We start from the raw sequence: 19,179 nt of genomic DNA, 5'->3' as shown, positions 1-19,179 counted from the left end.
AGAGGAAAAGGCCTGGGGGGGGGGCCTCTGGAGCTGCCTCCTTGGTGAAGTGTTAGACGGGGTGACTGAATGCGGCAGTGCCACAACTGTGGCGCCAGAGGCACAGAAGCCCCTGGCACCAGCTCTGGCACAGGGAGGGCCTCTGTGGGGAAGTGGGGCTCTGATCTTCTGGGGAACCAGCTTCCCAAATGCGAATGGGAACCTTTTGCCATGCCCATGTGGCAAAGGGGTTGACTTGTGCCCGTAGAGATCCCAGGATCTAAAAGGCAAAACAAAACCCTCCAGCCTATTAATTTATTTGGAAATCGAAGTTGCTATGGCAGGCTGGCCGCACCAAATATCTTGGACGGCATACGATGAATCTATACGGTATGCGGCTGGATTGGAAGAAGGGGAGGATTTAAAACTGGAGGAAGAGACACCCACCACCTGCGTTGGGCTGCAAGCCCTAGGAGTAAAAACCACAGGCCACAAATGGGACTAAAATTAAATCTAAAGGAAGCCAAGCGAATGGCAACCGGCAGAAGAGCTGGCAGTGGAGAGATCGGTGGCGGAGAGCTTTTCCCCTTTAGGATCAGTTTCAGAACCGTGGCAACAGTCAATCCACGGGGTGATCACTTCAGGTGACCCCGCGCAGCGGTGAAGCTCTGCAACTGGCCTGGGAGAGGAGGGACGCCGGGGGCCCTGCCCTCCAGGGGCTCCTTGGGGGGCCCTTCAGGCAGGCTGTGCCGCTATCTGGGTGCCCTAGAAGCGCGCGGAGCTCCAGTGCGGGGAAGAGGGCGAAGGGGGTGGGTGGGAGTGAGAAGGGCTGCAGTGGGAGGGACCCAGGGGAGAAGAGGGTGACCTCCCCCTGCCCCCTCCGGCCAGTGCCAGCCACGACCCCTCACCCACCGGCAAAGATGACCAGCCCAAAGCACCAGTCGGTGTTGCGAATGATGCAGCCCCTCAGCAGCAGCTGGTCGTTGTCCAGGGCATATTTCTCCTTCTTGAAAATGAGGGTCCCAGTGAACCTGCCCAGCCGGTTGTTGGGGGCTTCGCAGCGGATTTCCCCTGCAGACGAGGGGATGATGATTCCCAGAGCCTCCTCCTCCTCCTTCCCCTTCCCACACCCTGGCCACCCTCCATGCCTCCTTCAGCCCCCTCCCCACGGGCAAGGTCCTCGCCCCTCCCCCACAAGTGGCTCTGCCACCTACCTCCTGCCCCCCCCTAACCCCCACCCCGGTTGTTTTCTGGCAGGTCTGAAGAGAGAGAGCTTGGACTCCAGAGGGAGGAAGCACAGCAGGTCCCCCTCTCCTCCTGGCCCAGCCCCCCCCAACTACATGGGGCTGGCAGACCCTGTGGGTGAGGGCCCTGCCAACATACCCACCCTGGAAGGAGCTGCCATGCCGGAGTGCCACGCCAAGGCCCCTCGGCCCTCAGAGGAGTGAAGAGAGGCAGGGAGAGAAGGAAAGAGTGCAAAGATCTGTGAAGAGAAGGGGGGAGTTGGGGGGGGGGGGAGGCAGAGAGACAGTTGGGAAGACCCCAGAGGGAGGGAGGTCTGGAGGCCGTGCCTGCCTAGAGGACATACCATGCAGGAGTGGGTAGTAGTGGACAACTATATTAGTGCAAGAGAGAGTGTGCAATGTGTCTGCAGCCTTTGCCCTCAGGCGTGCCAATTGTTAGTATCATTATTTGGGGGGGGGGCCTCCAGGGTGACTTAAGAGTTTAAAAGCAGAAAGCAGTGAAGACAAGGTCCTTCCAGACAACCACATCCCATAACCCATAAGCCACAATCAGCAGGCCTCCACAACCACCCCACCAAGGCTGGGAGCACATCCTCAGGGTGGGAGCAACGGAGGTGAAGGAATTGGGAGTCACAACTGACACGATGCTCTCTGGCTTTGCACCCCACAAAAGGCTCACCCAGCTGGGCCTTCTCTCTGGCCAGGCAAGGGGAGCACCCCTAATGGGGGCAGCCCCCCAATCACAGCCCCTCAGGTGGCTCGGGGCCCTCCCCCAGCCCCCAAGAGGGCCCCGTCTGACTCCCCACTTCCCAGGGTCCCACTCCCACTCAACCTGCTATCCTCGTGGACCGTCTGCTCGAGAGGAAGGGGGAGCCAGGGAAAAGCAGGTGGGGAGCAAACCCTGACCCAGAGCTGCCCCCAGCCCCTCCCTCTGGGGCTCCAAGGGGCCCTCCGGGGGCAGAGGTCCAGGCCTGCCCTCCCCTCCGTACCATTAAAGCTGCTCAGGGCCTGCAGGTCCCCCCCCAGCCCCGCCGTGACGGTCAGCGCCTGCTTCACCTTCAGGTTGGTTTCCCTGCAATGAGAGAGTGGAGGGAGATCTGGGGGGGGGGGGGGGGGGGGGCTCCAGACGGGAGGCGTCCCAGGGAGGTTCTCAGGAGGTTGGAGGGAGGGTCCGGCTGCCCACCGAGGCGGAGGGGGCTAAGTCACTCACCCGTCCAGTTCCGTCGTCTCAATGTAGGTCAGGCTGTGGGGCTCACTGCTGCAGAGCAAGAGGATGTCTGCCTGCCAAGGGGAAGCGTTGGTGAGAAACGGCAGGCCGGGAATGCCAGCTGCACCCCCCCCTCTCCACGGATCATGGTGGAAAAGACCCCCGGAAGGCATGGCAGGCTGGTGGTTGCAGACCTCAGTCCCATTAGATCCCCCCAGTCTGACCAGTGGAACGGAATGCCAGGGGTTGTCCTTCTGCAACATGCCAAGAGACTGTTTGTCCTCTCCGTCGCCCTCCCAGCGACCACTGTTGTGCCACGTGGGCTCCGTGCCCAAAGGCTGCAGGTGGGAGATGCAGAGAGGGCCCCAGTCCCAAGCACATCCTTCTCCAGCATGACGGCTGCCCCAGGCAAGACAGACTGGCTGCATTTGGCTCCGTCCAAGGGCCTCTATAGCCTCCTGTCGGTGTCCTGCTCCGGCTGGGCTTCTTTCAATGGCTGCCCAAGGAGGAACTTCCATGCTGGCGGCTATTTGGACGATGCTGGACCGACAGGGCTGGTCCCTAAGGAGCCTCCTGGGACACGCTTGGCCTGAGGGGGTGGGGGAGGAGCTGCCTTCGCTTACTGTCACGAAATGATTGTTCTCCAGCTTGATGATGTCTCCCACTTCAACGTTGAGCCACAAGTCTTCCTTCAAACTAGAAGAAAAACCCCCAGTTACAAAAGCACCAGAGGGAAGGGCATCCCTTGGCATAGCAAGACTCCTGCATCTTTTGGGGGGGGGGGGTTGGGGGAGCAGCTGTGAGTTGGCGAGGAGCCTGATTGGCATCAAGATGCTTCCTGGCGTTGGGAGGATTTGTGATTCTGATTTCAGGTAAAATTGTGTATTTTGGATAAGTGGTCACAATGTGTGCTGGGAAGAGAGGCAGATAGATTCTCTCTAGCGCAGTGTTTCTCAACCTTGGCAACTTGAAGATGTCTGGACTTCAACTCCCAGAATTCCCCAGCCAGCATTCGCTGGCTGGGGAATTCTGGGAGTTGAAGTCCAGACATCTTCAAGTTGCCAAGGTTGAGAAACACTGCTCTAGCGATTCCTCTCTCCTTAGCCGTCCCGTCCTGGAATGACTTTCATACCAGCTGAGTAATATACGTGGTCTTAATGTTTGGGAAACTTTGCCTGTTTTTATCTCTTTGTTTTAGCAATAGCAATAGCAGTTAGACTTATATACCGCTTCATAGGGCTTTCAGCCCTCTCTAAGCGGTTTACAGAGTCAGCATATCGCCCCCAACAACAATCTGGGTCCTCATTTCAGCCACCTCGGAAGGATGAAAGGCTGAGTCAACCCTGAGCCAGTGAGATTTGAACCGCCGAACTGCAGAACTGCAGTCAGCTGAAGTAGCCTGCAGTGCTGCATTTAACCACTGCGCCACCTCGGCTCTTTTTAATATAGATATATATATATACATATAGAGAGATCTATAGAGAGAGATAGATAGATAGATAGATAGATAGATAGATAGATAGATAGATAGAGAGAGAGAGAGAGATAGGTATAGGTATATACCTATAGAGATATAGAGATAGAGATAGATAGATAGATATAGGTAGAGATAGAGATAGAGATATAATAGCAATAGCAATAGCAATAGCAGTTAGACTTATATACCACTTCATAGGGCTTTCAGCCCTCTCTAAGCGGTTTATAGAGTCAGCATATCGCCCCCACAGTCTGGGTCCTCATTTTACCCACCTCGGAAGGATGGAAGGCTGAGTCAACCTTGAGCCGGGGAGATTTGAACAGCCGAACTGCAGAACTGCAGTCAGCTGAAGTAGCCTGCAGTGCTGCATTTAACCACTGCGCCACCTCGGCTCTTTTTAATATAGATATATATATATATACATATAGAGAGATCTATAGAGAGAGATAGATAGATAGATAGATAGATAGATAGATAGATAGATAGATAGATAGAGAGAGAGAGAGAGAGAGATAGGTATAGGTATATACCTATAGAGATATAGAGATAGAGATAGATAGATAGATATAGGTAGAGATAGAGATAGAGATATAATAGCAATAGCAATAGCAATAGCAGTTAGACTTATATACCACTTCATAGGGCTTTCAGCCCTCTCTAAGCGGTTTACAGAGTCAGCATATCGCCCCCACAGTCTGGGTCCTCATTTTACCCACCTCGGAAGGATGGAAGGCTGAGTCAACCTTGAGCCGGTGAGATTTGAACCGCCGAACTGCAGATAGCAGTCAGCTGAAGTGGCCTGCAGTGCTGCATTTAACCACTGCGCCACCTCGGTTTTCATTTTCTCAGGCTCATAGAGCTGGAGGTGGGGCTGGGAGGTGTCTCTCCTTGCTGGGAAGACCAAACTGGGTAAGGCTGGAAAGGCCCTCGGGCGGTTCTCCCTGGACTGAGGGGTTTCCCAGAGGCAAATGGGATTGGAGGCAAACACGCATATGCGAGGCAGGATGGCACAAGGAATCCAAATTCCATCGACATGGATGAGATCTGAGCAGGCCACAAGTGGCCAGGAGAGCAGGTTCACGGGCTCAATTGAAACCCTCATCACCTCAAGACTGGATTACTGTAACACGCTCTACATGGGGCTGCCCCTGAAGAGTTTTGAAGAGTTCGAAGACTGCAGTTGGTCCAGAATGCAGCCGCGCGAGCGATAGTGGGGGTGCCTAGGTACACCCACGTTACACTTATCCTCCGCGAGCTGCACTGGCTCCCCATTGGTCTCCGGACACGTTTCAAGGTGCTAGTCATTACTTTTAAAGCCCTACATGGTTTAGGACCTGGCTACCTGAGAGACCGCCTCCTGCCAGTTACCTCCCAGAGACCTATAAGATCACACAGGTTGGGCCTCCTCCGGATTCCATCGGCCGGTCAATGTCGGTTGGCGGCTCCCCGGGGGAGGGCCTTCTCTGTAGCTGCTCCGGTCCTATGGAACGATCTTCCCGTGGAGATCCGGACCCTTACTACTCTTCCGTAAAGCTACTAAGACCTGGCTATTCCGGCAGGCCTGGGGCTGTTGATTTTATCCAGCCCCACCCTAAGCTGTATGCATGTTGTGTAATTTGAATGACTGTTTTCTTATTTTAATTTTTTATATATGTCCCCTGTTTTATCTGTGAGCCGCCCAGAGTCCCTAGGGAGTGGGTGGCATACAAATGTTAATAAACCTTGAAACCTTGAAACAAGGCTCCCGAAGGCAGTTCACCTTTGGGAGTTGGAAAGAGCAGAATAAAGTGGCTGACAGAATGACACCTGACACAAATCGGTAGCAAGAGCATCTCTGTTGTGCTCCCTTCAGTTGTAAAGAGCCGAGGTGGCGCAGTGGTTAGGGTGCAGCACTGCAGGCCACTTCAGCTGACTGTTATCTGCAGTTCGGCTGTTCAAATCTCACCGGCTCAGGGTTGACTCAGCCTTCCATCCTTCCGAGGTGGGTGAAATGAGGACCCAGACTGTGGGGGGCGATATGCTGACTCTGTAAACCGCTTAGAGAGGGCTGAAAGCCCTATGAAGCGGTATATAAGTCTAACTGCTATTGCTATTGCTATCTATCTATCTATCTATCATCTATCTATCTAATCATATCCATCTATCTATCATCTATCATCTATCTATCTATCATCTATCTATCATCTATCTATCTATTTATCTATCTATCTATCTATCTATCATCTATCTATCTATCTATCTATCTATCTATCTATCTATCTATCTATCTATCATCTATCTATCTATCTATCTATCCGAGGTGGCACAGTGGTTAGGGTGCAGTACTGCAGGCCACTTCAGCTGACTGTTATCTGCAGTTCGGCTGTTCAAATCTCACCGGCTCAGGGTTGACTCAGCCTTCCATCCTTCCGAGGTGGGTGAAATGAGGACCCAGACTGTGGGGGTGATATGCTGACTCTGTAAACCGCTTAGAGAGGGCTGAAAGCCCTATGAAGCGGTATATAAGTCTAACTGCTATTGCTATTGCTATCTATCTATCTATCTATCATCTATCTATCTATCTAATCATATCTATCTATCGTCTATCTATCATCTATCTATCATCTAGCTATCTATTTATCTATCTATCTATCTATCATCTATCTATCTATCTATCTATCTATCTATCTATCTATCTATCTATCTATCCGAGGTGGCACAGTGGTTAGGGTGGAATACTGCAGGCCACTTCAGCTGACTGTTATCTGCAGTTCGGCTGTTCAAATCTCACCGGCTCAGGGTTGACTCAGCCTTCCATCCTTCCGAGGTGGGTGAAATGAGGACCCGGACTGTGGGGGCAATTTGCTGACTCAATTTGCTAAAAATCTGTAAACTGCTTAGAGAGGGCTGAAAGCCCTATGAAGCGGTGTAGAAGTCTAATAAATAAATAAATAAATAATAATAAATAATAGTTCTGGTCCTGCGCCTTAAGGAAAAGATGACAGGAGTGGGAAAGGGGTGAAAAGGGAGAGAAAAGGAATAATGGGAAGAGGCCAGAGGGAGAAGAGGGTCTGGCCCAGTTTGCGAGGCCGAGTCCATCCGTGCTTCTCCTGCCACAGCAGAGTCCAGCTCTGGGACTGACGGCCCTTGTAGGGGGACGGCTGAGAAAGGCAGTGGGTGAGCGGAGCATTGTCCTGTTTCCCACAACTCCTAACGTGATTTCCCATTGGTTGAAATCTAGGGGCGCTTTGTAAATAATTGGAAACAGCATTAGGAGGGGTCCCTGCCCTCCACACCAGGTAGCATCCAGCAGGTGAGGCAGGAGCCCAAGGGCCTGACCCAGCCTCACACCTTTTCCGAGCTCCTCACAAGAGGCTCCCATTAACCGATTCTCTCTGTGACCTGAGTACAAATTGTTCCCCCCCCAGGAGCTCTCCAGCTTCAAAGAAGAAGCCCCCTCCTCTGATGCAGGAAGGGGGGCATATTTAATAGCATCCTGTTTGTGTTGCCTTTACAATTTGATAGCAATAGCAATAGCAGTTAGACATATACCGCTTCATAGGGCTTTCAGCCCTCTCTAAGCGGTTTACAGAGTCAGCATATCGCCCCCAACAATCTGGGTCCTCATTTCACCCAGATAGATAGATGATAGATAGATAGATAGATAGATAGATATAGATAGATAGATAGATAGATAGATAGATAGATAGAAAGAAAGAGAGAGGGAGAGATAGGTATATAGATATATAGATATATAGATATATATATATATATATATATATAGATAGATAGATAGATAGATAGATAGATAGATAGATAGATAGATAGATGGAGAGAGAGAGAGAGATGGATAGATATAGATATCGGTAGAGATAGAGATAGAGATATAAATAGCAATAGCAATAGCAGTTAAACTTCATAGGGCTTTCAGCCCTCTCTAAGCGGTTTACAGAGTCAGCATATTGCCCCCAACAACAATCCGGGTCCTCATTTCACCCACCTCGGAAGGATGGAAGGCTGAGTCAACCTTTGAGCCGGTGAGATTTGAACAGCCGAACTGCAGATAACAGTCAGCTGAAGTGGCCTGCAATACTGCACCCTAACCACTGCGCCACCTCGGCTCTTGATCACCTTTGAGCCACCTGATGAAAGAAACCTGGCTCCAGGTTGACTCAGCCCTCTGTCCTTCCGAGGTCAGTAAAATGAGGACCCAGATTGTTGGGGGCCAGAGGCTGGCTCTGTAAACCGCTTAGAGAGGACCGTCAGGAGGCATATAAGTCTTGAGTGCTATTGCTAATTGAGGGGAGGGGAGGAGACTTCAGGGCAGAGTTCAGAGAGACGGCTTCAGCCTCTGAGTAAGTGGACAAACACAGCGTGAGGTGGCTTGTTCCAGCTTTGGGGGGGGGGGCAGGATCCTTGACGCGAGTTTCCTCTGGACCCCCAGGGAATTCCCTCCAACCTAGCTACGGGGCTTCTGGGACCTGCCAGTTCTTCCCTGGGGGGCCTACAGGCCACTCACCTGCCATTGATCAGAACCTTCACTGGCCGGTTGTTGACTTGCTTGTCATTTGCGTGGCGATTCTGAAAAACGAAAGACGGCTGGAATCAGCCCAGCCCCAGAGAGGGCACCCAAGACTGGCACCTGCCCACCCACCCCCCCTAGGTAACTGCAGGACTCCAGGAGCCCTAAAAGCAGGGAGTGTCTGTGCCCTGGACAGATTTCACCAGCAGGACAGCTGATGTCAAGGAAGGGGAGCCCCCCCTGGAACATTTACTGCCCTTCCTCTCAAATCTCCCCCGTTTGCGTTGTCTGGACTTGGGTGGAGGCCGAGAACAGCTGTTCTGAAGGCTCCTCCAGATCCCCCTCCCCCCCTCTTTGGCCACAGAGGAAGTCTCGCCTGGACACAAGGGCGGGAGATGGGTCCCAGCTGCTTCGGGAGGAGACTGTTTACTCCCATGATTTCAATTTGGATTTGGGGCCCAGCGTAGGGTTAATGCAGTTAGCCGGGATTGTAGCATTGATGTGCATCGTCACCGCGCTCTTACAACGTCATCCATGGCATCCTTGACTGCGGACACGGTCAGGACCAAGACCAGAGGCACCACTGTGGTGAACCAGGAGAGGGAGGAGATCTCAGGGATGAGCTGCAGAGGGAGAGAAAAATCAGGAGGCCCGGAAGGCTCGGGGGCATTTTCCACCCTGACTTGGCAGGCAGAGAGGCTAAAGAAGAGGCCCAGCCTGGGAATCAGCCTCGGGTGGCCATGAAGGCCTCTATTCCTGGAGAGCATGAAGGAGGCCAGCTGTGGTGGTGGTGGTGGTGGTGGTGGAGGAGGAGGAGGAGGAGGAGGAGGAGGAGCTGATGGGTTGCAAAAGAGCCTCTGAGTGCCCCTTGGAGAGGGCTCGGGAACCGCTCTCTACTGCCAAAGCAGAACCGCCACAGAGGCCGCTGAAGGGGACAAGGCGGTCGGTGCAAATGGAGGGGAGCCAACAGGCGGTAGCCACACAACCACTCAAGGGGAAGTTGTGTATGGCTACGTGACTAATTGAAAGCTCCTCCAGGAAGGGGAGGCACAACAGCCACCCTGCGGCTGAAAAAGAACGGAGCAGAAGGCGGGAGCTACAGTTGTGGAAAACTGCCAAGCGCCTCTCCCCGCCTTGTGCTTAGAAAGCCGGAGAAGGTGTCAGCAGCGCGCCTTCCACTCAGAAGAGGCACAAAGGCTGTTGTAATACGGGAACGTTACAAAAGGCTCATCGGGACCAGCGAGGCAACTCTCCGCAAACAAAAATGAAAAGACACCGTTCTTAGAGAGGGTCGCACCCAAAGCGAGGGACTCGGGCGCTTGCTGGACTTGTGGGAAGCCAGGGGGGGGGCCCTCCTGAGGGCATCTGGCCTCAGGGAGCCTCCAGAAACGAAGGCAGGTCTAGGAGAGAAGTGGAGCCGCCCTGAGAATGGGAAGGAAGCGCAGGGAGATTGAGGGCTATGAGGAAACGCGGCTGTTGCTCAGAGCCTTTCATGTGGCTTCTCACTTTCTTCAGGACAGCAAGTCCTTGACTCATGACGGCAATCGAGCCTGGAATTTCCACTGATAAGTGATGCGGTCATAAAGTGCAACTGCAACACTTAGTGACGGCAATCCCTTCAGTCACAATTGGTTTTTTTTTAATTATTTATTTATTTATTTATTTATTTCCAAAACAAACATATGTTGTAAAAAGTATATCAGCTGGTTACAAAAGGCTTTTGTGCATCTCTTCCACCGTCATCAAATATAATTCATATTAATTCCAATGTCTGAACTCAAATATTTACTATATTAACATCATCGTACCTCCACTTTTATTTGACTACAGTTATTTAAACATCCTTCATCCTTAAATATACCAAGATTCAATCCATAACCACATGCTGGCATTTCATTTACTTATTTGTAAAATCCTCCATTAACATTAAGTCCTCGTATCCTGTTTCAGCTAAACATCCATAATATTTAATACCAAAGTTTTCTAATCCTCCATATATATAATTTATTATCATTATCCTTTCTTTATTTAATTATATCCTATATCATAGCATTTCCCCCCTATTAGTTGAAATTTAACTGTATATAGTTTTGTTTTTTATGATAATTATTATTGTTATTAATAATCTTTATATAGAATGTTGGTTTTGTTTTTAATATGTTGTCTTTGTCTCGTTTCCCCCTTTCCCTTGTCTTTTGTGAGCCGCCCGGAGTCCTCCGGGAGTGGGCGGCATACAAGACAAATAAATAAATAAATAAATAAATATAGTCCAAACATATTTCTAACCTTCCCTTCTCATATCCAATTATTACTTATCATATCAACTCAACATTGTATACATTACTATCATTATCAATTTTTATTTAACTATACCTATTACCAATGGATTTAACTAAGTTTAGCTAATTTTGAATTATACTCTTCCATCTATCAACCTGTATCTCTCCAATAACAGAACAATCTTATATCTGCAGTCACAATTGTTGTTGTTAACTGATCTACTTTAGGTGAAGCAACTTCCCGGGGGAGTCAGTAGGGAAGCTGGCCGGAAATTGCAGGTCCCAGGCCTGCAGGCAGGGAAGGAAGTGGCTGTGGCTGGGTGGGGGGAGGGACCGAGTGAAGGGGGGGCAGGGGAGGGCCCCCAAAAGGCACAGCACGGGGGAAGGTGCAAGGGAGGGTGTGAAAGAGGTGACACTCAGGCTGGAGAGATGGCACAAGGGTGCACAAGGTGATGCAGTGGTCGGGGGGGGGGATCTGTGGGTTGCAGTGAGGATTGGGGAGGGTGTGTGGGATTGCACAATTGGCCAGTGCAGTGTGAATGAGGAGGACCTAAGGGAGGGTGCACAAGTGGGGGGTGGGGGTGGGGGGCTACACCAGCCAGTTGCCATCTTCCCTGCCAGTTTCCCCATTGCAAATGTGCAGCCCATGGTACGGGTGAATGAGTTGCCAAGAACCCGGATCAAGATTACAAGATTGTGGGAGTTCTGGGACAGCCACAACTGTGAGGACCGAGAGTAACCATCATTCATTCAGCGACATCTTAGCCTGGTACAGCCACTGACCAAGTGGTCGTAGGGGAAGGACCAGGGAGGACAGACCTGAAAGGCCCCAGAAGGAGACAAGAACCAGGAGCTCCAACCTTTCTGTCAGCCTCTGCTTTGCTGCTGCTTCGGCTGCCATGAAACGGGGAGGGGAGGGCATGGTATTTGGGAGGGGTTACTAATTGTGCTGGAGGAAAATTCTGGAGTTCTGCTGCCTGTCGGACTACGCATGCGGAGGAGGTTCCCACCAAGGCTAACGGCACCGACATTCCATCTTGGTGATGCCTTTCGAAGTTATCTCACACCTGACACTTGGGGGAATTATGATTGGACTGTAACTGGGATGCCAAGGGGTGGGGAATGGGCTATTCTATATATCATTCGCTTTTGCGCCTAAATAATCAGCCTTCGCTTTGCTACGCTTCTGATCATTTATAATTAGTAAAAGTACACTTGATTTCTACCTATGGAGTCTTGTGGTTTTCTTTCCTAATTACTCAATGAAGAGGTGCTGACAGTAAGCGAAGACTCACTCACACCCCACCAGGAGTTTTCAACCTACCGTGGGGGGTGTACTCACAAGAAGGAACGAGGAAAATGTCGGAAGGGAAGGTGCCAGCGCATCCAGAGCTATTCTTGGGGTCCCCCCAGGTGGTGCTCCCTCTTTCCGGTGCCTGGGCCCCCATCCCTGCCCAGGCCACAAGGGAGCCCGAAGGGAAGACTCACCTGCAGGATGAGCAAGACAAGGAAGTAGGCATTGGCGACACGCTGGAATTGCTCGAAGAGGTTGAGAGGCAGAAAGGTGAACAGGTTGTACTTGGAGGTTTTAATGGAGTTTTTCTGTGGACAGAAGACGGCCGTGAGAAGGGTGGGAGTCAGGCAGCACGACTCACCCCACCCCAGACGAAGCGCTGGAGGGCTGAGTGGGCAAGGACCCCCCCCCCTCCGAGGGCCTGTGTGGCAAAGAGGAGAGAAAGGGCATTGTCGCCCCCAGCACCCTCTTCCGTCCCACAGACCCTCAGCTCTCCTCTCTCCGCCCCAGGGAGGGGTGGGGGTGGGATCTGGTTACTTACAGCATAATCGAATTGCAGGTTGAAGGACCGGTCATTCGCCCGCAGGCACCGCTCCTCCTCTGCAAGGCAAGCGTGGGCGTTGGGTGCCAGGGCAGGGAGGCCGAGGCAGCAGGGTGGCAAGGCTGCACGGGCCCCCAATCCTCTCCTGTCTCTTGGCTGGGGTGGGGGGGCATGGTGATGCAACATTCGGGAGAGGAGGAGGGCGGGCAGACAGCCATGCCCCCTCCTAGCCAGCAGCCCTGGCCCACCCAGGAATCCCCACAGAGGGAGGGGGTACCAGGGGTACCAGCCTCTGCAAATCTCACAGCAAGCTGAATGGTAGTTAAATTTAATTAACTAACTAACTAACTAACTAACTAACTAACTAACTAACTAAATAAATAAATAAATAAATAAATAAATAAATAAATAAATAAATAAATATAATAAACAAAAAAACCCCACCTTGCCAGCAATGGTGGGATTGCCTGGTGACTTCCCTGGGGAGCAGTGGAAGAGATGTGGGGAGGCCAGGGGGCAGGTGGTGGGGGATGCCCATTGTGGCAGGGAGGGGTCCCATTGTGGGAGGACGGTGTTGTGCCCCCTGCTCAAGCAATGATGGGCAGGACCCTTTGGGGAGGGGGGCAGTTCGGTTTGGGGAATACTGTTTCCAAGAAAGAACGGAGGTCACAGGAGTCTTGGGGTGTCATTTATCTGCAGGGCCTGGAACAAGGCAATCCGCCCCCCCCCCCCCCCCAGCAGAGGGACCTTCTCAAGCCCATTGCACAAGCCTCTGGCTAATTATCTCCTAGGACCAGCCTTATGGTTTCTGGACAAAATCTCCCCAATCACTGCGAAGCTGTGAAGTTAACCCCCCCCCCCCTTTACCCACAGCTGGTGTACCAGCCTTGAAAACCAAGGGGTGTTGGGGGGGGGGTGGAGTCATGGCATTGCCATTGTATTTAATAAATTTGTATTTGTATTTAATAAATTTGTATTTGTATTTAATAAATTTGTATTTAATAAATTTGTATTTGTATTTAATAAATTTGTATTTGTATTTAATAAATTTGTATTTGTATTTAATAAATTTGTATTTGTATTTAATAAATTTATAGGCCGCCCCAATCCCGAAGGACTCCGTGGTGACCGACCAAAGGGGGGGAGTCGGGCTCTCTCTCTCCGGGGGCTTTACCCAAACACTCTACACACACACACACACACACACACACACACACACACACACACAGACGTTTTCTCAAAATGGTTCCCTGCTTAACAAAGGTGAACAAACATTCAGCTGCTTTTTGGGGCATTCTGGGAGGCGAGAGACGGATCTGACACATTGATCGGCGGAAGCTTGATGGACCCTTCGAGTGCAAAGATGCTTCTAGGGAGCCTGAGGGGAGAGAATCACCCCAACCTCGCCTGGCTTGCTTGGTTAGTGAGGATGAACGTGTAAAAGTAATCCAGCCAGCGGAAAGAGTGAAGATTTGGAACGGAAATCTGACAGGAGAGACCGAAAGAAGGAAGCAGCTTCCTTTGCCCAAATCACAAAGCTGCGAGTGCGAGAAGGATGCTAGGATGCTGCACGCCCTGGAGATTAGACGGTTGCGGGAGGAAGACTGCGGGGGGGGGGGGGTAGCCAGGGAGGCTGAGGACCCTTCCAGCAGCACCAAGCAGATGGAGGAGGCAAAGGACGTGCCTGGAGTTGGCCCAAAGCCTTGGGAAAGAAAGAAGCCGCTCCGGCAGGGCCGATGAAACATAGCAGGGAGACAGGTAGGTAACAAAAAGGCCCACCTGAACCCCAAGGCCACATTTCACAGAAAGGGACTCACACCTGCCTATCTGAGGCACGGTGACCTCTTGAGGTCCAAGACTTTCCCTAATAACCACCGCTAACCACCACCACCCCGCCCCTTCCCTGGGCTCTCAACGCCCGGAAGCCTGGTGGGCATAATTCACTAAGGCAGTGTTTCTCAACCTTGGCAACTTGAAGATGTCCGGACTTCAACTCCCAGAATTCCCCAGCCAGCATTCGCTGGCTGGGGAATTCTGGGAGTTGAAGTCCGGACATCTTCAAGTTGCCAAGGTTGAGAAACACTGCACTAAGGGGAACAGCCCCCTCATGGCCCATCCAGGTACTACATCCACGTGGAGGGAAGTAAGCAGTGGGGTACCCACAAGGTTCCACCTTAGGCCCTTTTCAATATCTCCATAAATGACTCAGGTGAGGGAATAGAAGGGGAACTCATCAAATTTGCAGATGATACTAAGCCGGCAGGAATAGCCGATACCCTCAAAGATAGGCTCAGGATCCAAAAATATCTTGACAGATTTGAACAGTGGGCTCCCTCCAACAAAGTTAAATCTAATGTGGAGAAAAGCAAGGTTTTGATTGATTGATTGATTGATTACATTTATATGCCACCCTTTTCCCCGAAGGGGACTCAGGGCGGCTCACAATTCAATCAGGGAAGGGGGTACAGACCGGGGGATAAAAAAGACGAGACATAACAATACAAAATTTAAAAAACACACAACAACCATACCATTCGAGAAGGGGGGGCAAAAACTCTTTAGCCCCAGGCCTGTCGGAACAGCCAGGTTTTAAGGGCTTTGCGGAAGGCCTGGAGGGTGGTGAGGGTTCGAATCTCCACGGGGAGTTCATAGCTTCCTTTCTGGAGGGTGGTGAGGGTTTTTATAACTGAGCAGGAAACATCAAAGGTACAAGTACAGACGATGTGAAACCTGGCTCAAAAACAGGAACTGGGAGAGGGACCTTGGAGTCCTAGTGGATGATTATTAAAAACGAGAGTCAGAAATGTGCAGAGGCAGCCAAAAAAGCTAACGCAATCCTTGGTTGTACAAACAGAGGCTTAGAATCAACATCACGGGGAGTATTAGTACCGCTTCATAAAGGCCACGCTTGGAATACCGCATCCAATTTTGGTATCACATTACGAAAAAGATGACAAGACTTTGGGGGGAAAAAATGCAAAGAAGAGCAACTAAGATGATTAAAGGCCTGGAAACTAAAACATACGAAGAACTGTCTACATGAAGCCACTGGGTGAGATCATTCGCCGGCACGGGATAAAATACCATCAGTATGCGGACGATACACAGTTGTATCTGTCCGCCCCGTGCCAACTCAGTGAAGCGGTTGACGTGATGTGCCAGGGCCTCGAGGCTGTTAGGGTCTGGATGGGGGTTAACAAGCTTGCACTCAATCCGGATAAGACCGAGTGGCTGGTGTGTTTCCCTCCTACTAATTGGCCAAGTTTTCCATCTCTCAGGCTGGGGGGTGAAATTGTACGCCCCTCAGACAGGGCTCGCAATTTGGGAGTCCTCCTGGACCCACAGCTGACTTTAGAACACCACTTGTCGGCTGTGACCAGGGGGGCATTTGCCCAGGTTCGCCTGGTGCACCAGTTGCAGCCCTACCTGAACCGGGAGGCACTCGCAACAGTCACTCATGCCCTTGTGACCTCTAGACTGGACTACTGCAACGTGCTCTACATGGGGCAGCCCTTGAAGAGCATTCGGAGACTTCAGCTAGTCCAGAATGCGGCCGCGCGAGCGATTGTGGGTGCACCTCGCTTCACCCACATAACACCTATCCTCCATGAGCTGCACTGGCGGCCTATCGGTCTCCGGATACGCTTCAAGGTGCTAGTTATTACTTATAAAGCCCTTCATGGTATTGGACCTGGGTACTTGAGAGACCGCCTGCTGCCAATCACCTCCACTAGACCGATTAGATCCCACAGATTAGGCCTCCTCCGAATTCCATCCGCCGGCCAATGCCGACTGGCGACTACCCGGAGGAGAGCCTTCTCTGTGGCTGCTCCGACCCTCTGGAACGAACTCCCCGTGGAGATTCGAACCCTCGCCACCCTCCAGGCCTTCCGCAAAGCCCTTAAACCTGGCCGTTCCGACAGGCCTGGGGCTAAAGAGCTTTTGCCCCCCCCCCTCGAATGGTATGGTTGTTGTGTGCTTTTAAATTGTGTATTGTTCTGTTCGTCTTTTTATCCCTTATCTGTATCCCCTTCCCTGACTTGGATTGTGAGCTGCCCTGAGTCCCCTTCGGGGAAAAGGGCGGCATATAAATGCAATAAATTCAATTCAATTCAATTCAATTCAACTGTTGAAGAATTTGGGTTTGGCTAGTCTAGCGAAAAGAAAGACTAGGGGGGGACATGGTAGCAATCTTCCAGTACTTGAGAGGCTGCCATAAAGAGGAGGGAGTCCATTTATTTTCTAAATCACCTGAAGGCAGGACAAGAAACAATGGATGGAACTAATCAAGAAGCAACTTGGAATGAAGGAGAAAGTTCCTAACAGTGAGGACAATTAACCAGTGGAACAGCTTGCCACCAGAAATCATGGGTGCCCCCATCACTGGAGGTTTCTTTTAAACAGAGTCTTGACAGTCACTTATCTGAATTGATATAGGTTCTCCTACTTGAGCAGGGGGCTGGACTAGAAGACCTCCAAGGTCCCTTCCACCTCTATTCTGATTCAGAGGTATATCGGCGATACACTGTGTGGGTCTTCATCCAGCATCAACTTCCAACTGTAATGAGCACAAGGTGGGGGGGCCCATGCCCAGAGGCCCCCCCCCCCAATTGGGGTTTCAGTCTCCAGGACCACGCAGGTACTCACCCCCCCTCCTCCAGGTCATAGGATTTCCTTTCCTTGGAAGTTCCAGGGATGCCCTGCCTCACTTTTAAACGTCGGAGCAGCAGCCGCTGCAGCCGGGAGAGCAGAGCCCCCGCGGGGGATCCTGGTCCCAGTGTGGCCAGGAAGAGCTCCTCCCCGTGCCAACTCTGCCTCCGGAAGGGGGCCAGGCCTTTCTTAATGCTCCCATGGCAGAACGGAATTATTAGGCTGCTGCTTTAAGAGTCCCCAAAACAGCACGGGGGGAACAGTTGAGCCTCTAAAGAAGAAGAAGTCCAGCCACTCTTCCACTTAAGGTGCCGACACCTCCGTTTGTTGCGCTGGACATCTCTTCCAGGTCAAGGGCCTCCAGCCTTGGCAACTGCTGGACTTCCACTCCCAGCATTCCTCATGAGTTGAAGGTCTTCTAGGTGGCTTGCAACACTTTAAAAAAACCACCAGAGGAGGCAGCCCCCTCCCCAACTCTCTGCAAGGGTTCACAGAACCTGCTGGTGGGAGATAAAAGGGGGAAATCCAGCCATCTTTACTACCACAATGTCCAGGAAGGGAACCGGCTGACCTCCCGGGGATCAAGGCCTCTCTCCACAGAGCGGTCGGTCAATAGTCAGGTTTCGCAAGGTCATTGCCCTCCACCGTAAGCCTCTACTAGATCAAGCAACAAGACGGGGAAACACGGAGGCTCACTTCTCTAATACATCAGCAGTTCCCATGCTGGTCCAGCAGCCTCCATGCCCCCCCCCCCAAAAATGGATCTCTTCAGCTCCCAGTAAGCGACGGCCTTCAGCCCTTCCAGATCATCTCTGACCAGCATGCTCCCAGATTTCCTGGTCTCTCTCTCTCTCTCTCTCTCTCTCTCTCTCTCTCTCTCTCTCTCTCCCTCCCTCCCTCCCTCCCTCCCTCCCCTCCCTCCCACACACACACACACATACACACACACACACACACACATCCAAAGATGGGAGAAAACACATTCAGACGAGCAGAGGAATCAGCCCTCTGTGCAGCTTCCCCACCCCCACCCCCACCGCCTGCCTCTTAGGAAAGCCGGGCTGGAATCCCATCCAAGGGATTTTGGAGTTTCAACTCCATCAATGAGCCGAGGTGGCGCAGTGGTTAAATGCAGCACTGCAGGCTACTTCAGCTGACTGCAGTTCTGCAGTTCGGCTGTTCAAATCTCACCGGCTCAGGGTTGACTCAGCCTTCCATCCTTCCGAGGTGGGTGAAATGAGGACCCGGATTGTTGTTGGGGGCGATATGCTGACTCTGTAAACCGCTTAGAGAGGGCTGAAAGCCCTATGAAGCGGTATATAAGTCTAACTGCTATTGCTATTGCTGTAATGAAGACGGAGGAAATCTGGAAAAATCCCAGGATGTTCCTCCTTTTGGTGGCTGGTCCCTCCTGGACCTCGCAGGCAAACACCTGAATAGGCCTGGACCCTTCCCAGCACCGCAGGGGGCACAGCCTGGATAAATAGAAGGGAGACCCCAATTGCCTCCTGGCTTCCCCCCTCCTGAACTGACCCACAGGAAATATGGGGGGGGGAGCCCCTCACGCACAAAGAGGGGCAACCTCTGGGAAACTCCAGGTCCCGCTTCGGAAGGCATGAGAGGAGAACTGGAAGGGATCCATGGCCCCACTCACCCAACACAGCAGAGAAACGTCTTCCTGCTCCCCCTGACCCTAACCCTACCCCCCCTTCCCTCCTGCAACAGGAGGACCCCTTGCCCCCCTCCCCTGCAAGGGAGGGAGGGATCAGCCCTGAGTCAGGACCGGACACAGCTGTGGCCTCAGAGCAAGGGCCAAGCACAGCCTGTCCTGCCCCTCGCTAGAGCCCAGGGGTCAAGGGGGGGGGGAGGGAACCCCCAAGGAAATACTTGGAAGGAGCTGGCAGCCTCTCTTCTGCCTTGTTTCAGGGGGATTGTGGGGGTTGCAGCTCTCTGATGTCTCTGGGGTGGGGTGGGGTTGGGCCTTGGAGTGGCAGGCTTCGGCCAGAC

General features: G+C 52.0%; 1 protein-coding gene across 2 annotated transcripts in view; it reads right to left on the bottom strand.

The window, feature by feature from the left end:
• The window catches only part of ATP8B2 (ATPase phospholipid transporting 8B2), a 71,379-nt gene that overhangs the window by 41,562 nt on the left and 10,638 nt on the right, over positions 1-19,179 (bottom strand). For both annotated transcript variants that reach the window (XM_032214363.1, XM_032214362.1), the window contains exons 3-10: positions 12,523-12,581; positions 12,176-12,289; positions 8,933-9,031; positions 8,406-8,467; positions 3,054-3,126; positions 2,434-2,504; positions 2,213-2,295; positions 892-1,050 (exon numbers count right to left, since the gene is read on the bottom strand). In XM_032214363.1, the coding sequence (XP_032070254.1) occupies positions 892-1,050; positions 2,213-2,295; positions 2,434-2,504; positions 3,054-3,126; positions 8,406-8,467; positions 8,933-9,031; positions 12,176-12,289; positions 12,523-12,581 (720 nt within the window). The remainder of the gene's footprint in view (positions 1-891; positions 1,051-2,212; positions 2,296-2,433; positions 2,505-3,053; positions 3,127-8,405; positions 8,468-8,932; positions 9,032-12,175; positions 12,290-12,522; positions 12,582-19,179) is intronic.

Source organism: Thamnophis elegans, chromosome 3 (genome assembly GCF_009769535.1).
Source record: "Thamnophis elegans isolate rThaEle1 chromosome 3, rThaEle1.pri, whole genome shotgun sequence".
Taxonomy (NCBI): Eukaryota; Metazoa; Chordata; class Lepidosauria; order Squamata; family Colubridae; genus Thamnophis; species Thamnophis elegans.
Note: the sequence above shows the minus strand (reverse complement) of the source record. Positions and strands in the feature narration are given on the sequence as shown.